Source organism: Gallus gallus, chromosome 1 (assembly GCF_016699485.2).
Source record: "Gallus gallus isolate bGalGal1 chromosome 1, bGalGal1.mat.broiler.GRCg7b, whole genome shotgun sequence".
Taxonomy (NCBI): Eukaryota; Metazoa; Chordata; class Aves; order Galliformes; family Phasianidae; genus Gallus; species Gallus gallus.
This window is the reverse complement of record NC_052532.1, coordinates 118,426,538-118,435,252: the sequence shown is the minus strand read 5'-3', so window position 1 is coordinate 118,435,252 and position 8,715 is coordinate 118,426,538. Positions and strand designations below refer to the sequence as shown.

The 8,715-nt window shown below is 47.1% G+C and overlaps 1 protein-coding gene across 2 annotated transcripts; it reads left to right on the top strand.

The window, feature by feature from the left end:
* The first annotated feature begins 3,537 nt into the window (after positions 1-3,537).
* SAT1 (spermidine/spermine N1-acetyltransferase 1) lies at positions 3,538-6,369 on the top strand. 2 transcript variants are annotated; one of them, XM_046940402.1, is made up of 6 exons: positions 3,538-3,799; positions 3,939-3,990; positions 4,074-4,157; positions 5,297-5,398; positions 5,510-5,550; positions 5,913-6,369. In XM_046940402.1, exons 1-6 carry the CDS (start codon positions 3,734-3,736, stop codon positions 6,021-6,023), a joined length of 456 nt encoding a protein of 151 aa, XP_046796358.1. In that variant the 5' UTR covers positions 3,538-3,733; the 3' UTR covers positions 6,024-6,369. The 2 variants fall into 2 exon arrangements, with proteins under 2 accessions (XP_046796358.1, NP_989517.1); NM_204186.2 differs by having other exon boundaries at positions 5,873-6,369.
* Positions 6,370-8,715: the final 2,346 nt, after the last annotated feature.

The window sequence follows — 8,715 nt, the reverse complement described above, 5'->3', positions numbered from 1 at the left end:
GATATAATTTGGACTGAAATACTTGTAAACAATCATAGAATCACAAGGTTGGAAAGGATCTACAGGATCATGTAGTCCAACCATCCTCCCATTACCCTTGCTACCACAAGCCACTAAACCATATCTCATAGCTCCTCATCCAGACACCTCTTGAACACTGCCAGGGACGGTGACTCCACCACCTCCCTGGTTAGGCCATTAATACTGTAGTACAAAAAAAAATGAACTCACTGCATTTTAATGTGGCTAAGCATTTCTAATCCTTCTCTCCTTTATCTACTATAAACACCGAGGCATAAGAGAGGCACTAACATAAGAATTTGAGGAAACTTCCAGCAATGGAAGAAACCAAAAATTAAAGAGTTTGATTAGTGGAAAGTAAGGAAAGAAAGTTGGTGTCCACTTTGAGTCTTCAACAGGGGAGAAAATACAGACTATTGGGTGCAAATTAAAAACATGTTATCAGTGTGAGTGCCCAGCTGAGGTTCCCAGCTCTCTGAATAAAATGTTCGATCACATCACCATTAAAGGATCCCGGGGAACCAGCATGACTGTTTCCTGTGGGCTGAGACCAGACTGGGCTTCTGTCTCTGTGGAGGACATGGGGAGAGCACGCCTTAGCAAAATACATGGCACCTCATATGCTTGTATTAATACCAGCGAATACTACTAATACTGGAACACCTACACTTATTCCCATCAGAAGTGTAAATAAATAGGCTGAATAGGAATTTAAGTATCGATTTCTGCTACATCAAGAGTGACGTCAGCAGCATTGAGAAACCCATCCAGTGGAATGCGTCCCTGCCCACAGCAGGGGGGGTTGGAACTAGATGATCTTTAGGGTCCCTTCCGACTTAAACCACTCGGTGACTCATTCTGTGATTCTAAGATGACATGAAACGTTCTTAAAGGCAAACGGACCTGAGGCAAGTGTTAGAAGCTGCTTCAAAAGTACAAAGCTCAGCAGTCAGATTTACTCACAAAACTGAGTTCTTTTAGAACCTCTTTGTTAAATATGCTTGCTATTACACTGAAAAAAAAATACCAGTGGTAACATATAAATAAAGAATTGCATCATAAGCTCTGGGATCTCGATATCTTAATCATGAGTGGGGTTTTTTATGGGGGGTTGTTTTTTCTATATTTCCTACTGGTTCATAAAACTAATTTTGAGGCTGGGGGTTCTTTAAGTATTTTATTCTTGCACCTTGTGAGTTTGAAATCTAAATCCTATGAATTGGGGTAACACAATGTCAGCATATTTCTAAGCTACTTAGAGCAAGACTCAAAAATGTTCAGGCTGGAAAATATGGGTTTTTTTGTTTGGCTGGTTGGTTTTTATTATTTTATTTTTTTCCTGAAACTTCTAAAATCACATGACTCTTCTGACTTGAAAGTGAAAGAGACCAGGCACTTTCTGCTCTTACACAACAGTAAGTTTTCTGATAGTATGACTTCCTCATTGTGAAATAAAAAATAGTTGAGAAAATTCACGTACTGTTTTTGACAGAGACAGTATTCCCCATTCCTGATCCCGGAGAGATTATTATGTCTAGGAGTTGAAAAGATGTCTCTTCATGAAATCCATTGTAGTTAGGCTGGATCTGTTTTCGGTAGCTCATTCTGGTTGTTTCTCTACCAGATTTTCAGGATTTTCAGATCCATAGCTCCTCCTGAACAAATCTTTTCTTCTACTGGTCATTGACTGAAAGGCTGAGAGACCTGGAACTGTTCAGCATGGAGAAGCCTGAGAGCGGATCTCATAACTGTTTACAAATACCTAAAGTGTGAGAGTCAAGTTGATGGGGCCAACTCTTTTTGGTGGTGAGCAGCAATAGAACAAGGGGCAATGGGCAGAAACTGGAACTCAAAAAGTTCTGTACTAACACTAGGAAGATCTCTTCTACTGTGAGGGTGACAGAGCCCTGGGACAGGCTGCTCAGAGAGCCTGTGGAGCTTCCTTCTCCGGAGATATTCCAGAACCATCTGGACGCTTTCCTGCACAACCTGCTATAGGGAACCTGCCTCAGCAAGGGGTTGGACTCAATGACCTCCAGAGGTCCCTTCCAGCCTCTACAGTTCTGTGATTATGTGATTTTGTGACTGTCGCTTCCTGTTTTGGATATGCTTCTGTTCTTTGGACAGCTCCATATTTGTTCTAATAGAGGGTAAACTGGATTTAGGGTGAATTTAAGGTGTTAGAGTCTTCCAAGACTCTAAGCATGTGCCAGATGATTTTCTTGACTGAACCTGGCCACCAGAATACACTTCTCCACACAATTCTTTTGCAGTATCATGTTCCATACTGGTCCCTATGTCTAAATGAAGGTGAACTTCTTAAGTCATCGTGTGCACTGAAAAACAGGGTGTGAGTGTTGTGAAAATGTTCAGGGATCTGTGTTTTAAGGACTGTTATTCTACATGACTTAATGTCTTCACATACCCCAAATTACTCTTGAAACCAGTTAAACCAGATAAATCTAAATGTAAAAAGAAAACAAAAGAGAGGAGAGGAGAGGAGAGGAGAGGAGAGGAGAGGAGAGGAGAGGAGAGGAGAGGAGAGGAGAGGAGAGGAGAGGAGAGGAGAGGAGAGGAGAGGAGAGGAGAGGAGAGGAGAGGAGAGGAGCTCATTTACAGTATCTAGGAGTAGATGTGATAGTTGCAAGGTTGAAAAAGGTGAAAATAAAACCATGTGTATTCCAAGTAATTCTTCTACTTCTCATCCAAGTGGTCTATCTGGTAGGCCTTGTCAGACTTAAGGCCCTGATCTGGTCAGGGAACAACAGCTTGGCTAGGCACTGTGCAAGCCCTCATCACAGGCGTGGTCACAGCTTTTGGCCAGGAAGGTACCTCAGCATTGGGCATTTTTATTCTCAAAGGGATCTGATTTTGCTCCCTCTGTCAGGGAGCACATGCAGGAAGGTCTGTGTGCCTGTGGTGACCAAAGGGCTGTGTATGTGCACTCTTGCTGGGAGTGCGGATGCCCTGAGGAGGAGGGGGACCATAACCCTCCACACAGAGTTTGATATCATAGAATCACTCAGGTTGGAAAAGACCTTAAAGATAATCGAGTCCAACCGCACCCTAACCATACTACCCTAACAGCCCTCCACTAAATCATGTCCCTGAGCACCCTATTCAAAGGGTTTTTAAACACATTCAGGGATGGAGACTCAAACGCCTCCCGGAGGTGGTCATATGTACTGTTCCAACACTTCAGGCAGCTACGGAGGCTTTTATTTCATACAGCGGTGCAAAACAAGTGACAAAGCCCCCGCACACGAGCCCCCCCGGTCGCCGAGAGGGAAGGGCGGGGCCTGTCCTGCTGCGCCTCCCGCCTCCGCCAGGGGGCGTCGTGGGGGTGGGGAGTCACGAGACATCCGCAGCAGCTGTTGCTGGCAGGGCGAGGCAAGATTCCGGGGAGGGGCGCTGCCATTGGCTGGGGGCGAGAGCTGCGGGCGCTCCCATTGGCTCTCGTGCGGGGGAGGCGGAGCGCCGTCGTCTATAAATGGAGGCGGAGACGCTGGCGGAGGCACAGTTGAGTTCCAGCCGTCGCCGAAGTCGGTGGGTGAGTCGTCTGCCTGCTGAACGCCGCCGGGACATGCTCGCAGCCTGACTGACCGCAGGTGGCCGCCGCGCCCGGGACACGAATGAAGAAACAGCTGCTCCTCCTGTTCACACACCGGGGACTCGTCAGCCGAGGGGGCCGCAGGGGGAAACGCCGTCGAAAATGGCTTCGTTCAGTATCCGCGCCGCGCGTCCCGAGGACTGCTCCGACCTGCTGCGACTGATCAAGGTGCGGGCGGCGGCCGGGGGGAGGGGGGGGGCGGGGAGGCGGCCGGTCCCGGCCCGGCTGAGCGCAAACAGGGCGTTGCGCAAGGCCGCGGGGGGGTGAGCGGCCCAGGGGAGGCGGCTGACTTGTTGCGCTCTTCCAGGAACTAGCCAAGTACGAGGACATGGAGGATCAAGTGGTGCTAACCGAGAAAGGTAGGCAGGCGGCGGCCGCCCGCCCCGCTGCGGCCCGGTGCCGGCGCCCGAGGCTGAGGTGCCCGTTTGTTTTGCTTTCGTAGAGCTGCTTGAGGACGGCTTTGGCGAGCACCCGTTCTACCACTGTCTCGTTGCGGAGGTGCCGAAAGAACAGTGGTCGTCCGAAGGTGAGGTTCTGCACCGCTTGCTTTTAGGCGAGAGATGTCTTACATGTGCTTATTGTGGCGTGCCTTAGCGAGGTTCCGTGAGGAGCTGGGGTAGGAGGAACAGGCTGAGCTTAAACGCGGGACCATAGTGATGCTGTTCTGAAGTAGTTGCTAACCTTGGAGATGTCAGATGTCCAGGTGTAACTATGTACTTAATGCCAAGTAATTAAATGGCTTTTCTTGTTTGACCCTAACTTAACCTTATGTAATCCTGTTGAATCACATGTTTTCTTTAATTTGTCCCCAATCTTCAGGTTACAGTCTCTAGCTTCGCCATGTACATGGCCCTTCTGTGTACATGGATGGGCGGGGAGGTAACTAAAAGATCCGTTACACAATAAAGTAGATGATCATAATATGAGGTAAGGTCTACAGGGACGAGTGCTATCCCCAAACCTTTACCAAAGACACAGTAGATCAGAAGTTTTTGCACGCTTCCTTTAGAGTATGTGCGGAGTACTATGGTAGATGTTATGATTTTCAAGGCTTAGATTTGAGTATGCTACTGCTGGAGGAGTTGGTTTCTCTTCCCTGTTGAGCAGTGCAGTCGAACTTGAAGCTGCGGCTTTATTTAGCTTGACTTGCTGGTGCTGAAGACAAAACAGTGCAGTACTATCAATGCACACATATAAGTTGAGGTATCAGAAATGCTGCTGTAGCAGTTGTCCGTGAGCATGCCTTCTCTCGCAGTACTTACTGAGAGAGATACAATGGAAGATGAACCTTCTGTAGAGTTTCATACCTTGTTGGGGTTGCCAAGAAGGCAGAGTTGGGGTGGTTACGTAGGTTTTGAACTGCTTTGTAATGCTTTGTATTCCAGAAAGGAAATACTGATAAATCAGTAGGGTATGTATTTGTAGGGAAAAAAAAAAAGCCTTTGTTCACTGCTTACTATAACATCGCTCTTGAGCATTTCAGGGTGTGAAGAGGGCAGTCTTCCATTAGGTTGATGCAAGTTTATAGTTTTCAGTTGTGCTTAATTCTTATTCTAACCTTATAGCAAATGGCTGCATGTCACAATCTGTACATTTAAACATGCATGTAAGACTTAATGCACATCAGTAGTTTCAGCCCAGCTAAAGCTGCGTACTTTGTTTCAGGGCACAGCATTGTGGGCTTTGCTATGTATTACTTCACTTACGATCCATGGATTGGAAAGCTGTTGTATCTTGAAGATTTCTATGTGATGGCTGAGTACAGAGGTAAGCACTATGGAATTGGATGAGTCACTTCCTATAGGGCCTCTTTAAAATTCAAACTTTCTTAGTGTTTTTTCTTGACTGTATTTTTTTGTTGCTTTTTTTTTTCCTTAGGACTTGGCATTGGATCAGAAATCCTGAAGAATTTGAGTCAGGTATGCCTGAGTGATAAACAAAGAGCACTGTGGACATGTGACAGAGCAGTAGTCTTGCTGGTCTTGCTTTTCTGTTAGCTGCAATCAAGTTTCTCCTTGAGCACTACATAGGATTAGCATATCTGAGTTACTAAAAGAGATGATAAGCACCAGACAGCTCTAAACACTGTCTAGAGGCTGTTAAACAGTGACAAGTGCTAAGCTGAGAGATAAAATGAACTTCATGACTTGTAGTGATACGTAGCTGGCTGCTGCTTAGTGTAGGACCGGTAAGGCCTGCTGACCTGTGGCTGCTACTTGAAATGCTGTTGCACTCCTGCAGGTTGCTGTCAAGTGCCGCTGCAGCAGTATGCACTTCCTAGTTGCAGAGTGGAATGAGCCCTCCATCAGGTTCTACAAGAGAAGGGGTGCCTCTGATCTGTCCACTGAAGAGGGCTGGAGGCTCTTCAAAATCGACAAAGAGTATCTCTTGAAGATGGCAACAGAAGAGTAGTGAGAGAAGGTTCCAGCGACTAAACTCTTCAAATGAATATACATGCTCTCTGAATAAACTCCTTCTTGCTTTCTGTGTTCATAGTGGAATAAAATAGTGTGGATGCTAATACTATGCAACTGTGGTCATAGAGTAATTGGTACTGTGAGCTGGAGTGGAGGCATCTCAAGTTGAATATGTGCTTGTATCCATCCTTTACCAGTGTGGGCTTGTAATCTTTGTATATGAAAACTTCATTCTTGTAAGTGTCATTCAAATGTGTACAATGTACACACTGGTAGGGTTTGTTTTATTTCCTTTTATAAGAATAAATAGTTTTCACTCTATGGCGGTAGTCTGACTTTAATTCTCGTGCATGGCCTTTGTTTGGATAACACCACTTGTGTCACTCAAACATCCTTTCACATGTGAAGCACTGCTTACCACCTTCCCCAGCAGGGAGAGAAGGTGCTCTTGTTTTGCCTGCAGGAGCTGGGGCAAGGTTCTGCAATGGCTAGGCAGTTTCATGTCTTCCACACAAGGAGTGTTGGGTGTGCATGAATATGCTCTGTAGGCATAATGCTGTACTGCTCCTCCACTCCTTCATCAACTTTTAAGTTGGAAAACAAATGTATCCACTTTGCTTTGCAATACAGTGCCTGCCTTTCTCCCAAAAGGCCAGTGAGAGTGGATGCATGTGGTTTTTCTATTTCTGTCCTCTTGCTCCATAGGATGCCCACAATGGAAAGCCTCTTTTGACCAGTGCTGCTTTCACTTCTAAGGAAGGAAAGAGACTTAACCTGCCACGGGTAACCCGCACCTAAATCTGAGAAGTGGCCATGTGTCAGTCTAGGGGGTGCTTCGGAGTAGAGTAGTTTAAGAATGTTTTTGTTTTCAAATGAATAGCTCATTAGATATCTAGGACAGAACTGCTTCAGTGTCAAGCCCCGCTCCTGTAGCACAATCAAGCAATCAAAGCAGCAGGACTGAATGCAACAAGCTTGCTAATTAGGCACTGTAATTAGGAAAGTAAACAGCCTAGACGCATTTTCAAGCAATTTAAAAGTGTTTCTCATATCTTGCTCATCATCTTCTGCCAGTGCAGTCTGGCACTGGTTATTTTCTAAATGAATTCCACTCTGAAGGCATCACAGAAAACCAGGGCAGGCGGTGGTAACGGAGCACACAACCAGCTGCAGTTGTGCTAAACACTCAGACCCAGAGGTAAAGGCAACCTTTCTGATGTGGCTTGTGGTAGCAGTTCTAAAACCAGCCCCTAACAGAGCTGTGGCATAGAACTAAAGAGCAGTGCTAAGGTTTGTTTCTTTGACGTTATTGGCAAACCAGTTATTTTCAGCCCTGTACATGTGTGTGGGCTGAAGGTATCTCAGCCTCCTGCCTTATCTTACTTGCTTGGTATGGTTTTCCTGCATCTGGGGAAGTTAGAAAAGTGGTGTACAGACAGAGACAGTAATGCCTGCAGGGAGGTGTAACCCTGCCCTCCCAGAAACGCTGGGGAAAGGCTCTTTGTGCGCAGCAAGCCCCAGAAACCTTTGCAAGTAAAACCTTCCCATGGGGTTGGGATGGCAAGGCGGCCTCGGGTTGAGGGGAAGGACACAGGGACAGCTCCCCGCCCCTCCCTCTGGCTGTTTTCCTGCTCAAGGCTCCCTCACCCCTGTAGCCATAGTGACAGCCTAGAGGGAGCATTTTTTTGTCCATTTCACTTAAAACATAAAGCGTGCAAGAAAAGCAGCCCTGCCCCCTCCCCTCCTCTTCTTCCTCCCAAGGAGTGGCTGTGGACCTCTCCCAGAGCAGCCAGCAGTGCCTGCGTGACCCCACATGCTGCCCCGGACACTGCAGCCTGGTACATGGCCAGCTGACCCACGCTGTGCTGGGAAAACACCAGGACATGTGCAGCCAAATGGAGAAAGCCATTGCAAAACGTAATGCAAATGGGCTGGATGCTAGCACAATACCGGTTCTCGCCTCCCTCTCTTGATGAGACAGGAAGGAAATGCACACGACCCCGAATGCCCTAAAGGAGGAAACCTTACAAAGTGTCTTCAGGAGCCCGAAATGTTGCAACAGCTGAATGGAACAAGCTGCCCCTTGCCTGGTGCTACCCTGTGCCCCCATGCCCTATTCCACTGCAGCCCCTGGCCCACGGGTCTCTTTGCAGCCTCCCCAGTGCTGCAGCAACCTGCCATCACTTCGCTTGCACGGGCAAGGCTGCTCCAACAGACTTTAGGAACTCTATTTCAGAGAAGAGGATGTAATTTCAATAAAAGCATCAGGTGCTCTGAAACAAAACAAAACACAGTTAGCATGTTGGAAGCAGGTGTTTAATCTCTGTGCAATCTCAGAGCAGGCTGCAACTCTGCCACCCAGGCACAGCTCCCTCCCCGTGCCCTCCCTGCCCCCAAGGCCCAGCTGATCCACACTCTTTGCAGGCAGAAACAACAGCCATATCTGATAGCTGAACGGAGCGCAGGTACACCTCTCAGCTGAAAATAGGGCAGGGAGATAACATTCATCTTCACACCAGTCTCAGTTTAATTTTAAGGATTTAAGATAGAAAAGCCCCAGGGGGTGGTTAACTCACGAGAATGCAAAACAAATATTGGCTGCAGAACTGCCTCTAAGTTACACGGATTGTTTATTTGCACTTGGACACCTGCACGTTTGCACCATTC

What these genes read in the sequence shown, in the direction of transcription:
- SAT1 (NM_204186.2), top strand. Translation starts at nt 3,734, where the DNA reads ATGGCTTCGTTCAGTATCCGCGCCGCGCGTCCCGAGGACTGCTCCGAC. An exon ending in AGTGGTGCTAACCGAGAAAG is followed by an intron (nt 3,991 to 4,073) that starts GTAGGCAGGCGG and finishes TTGCTTTCGTAG; the next exon opens with AGCTGCTTGAGGACGGCTTT. An exon ending in TGTGATGGCTGAGTACAGAG is followed by an intron (nt 5,399 to 5,509) that starts GTAAGCACTATG and finishes TTTTTTCCTTAG; the next exon opens with GACTTGGCATTGGATCAGAA.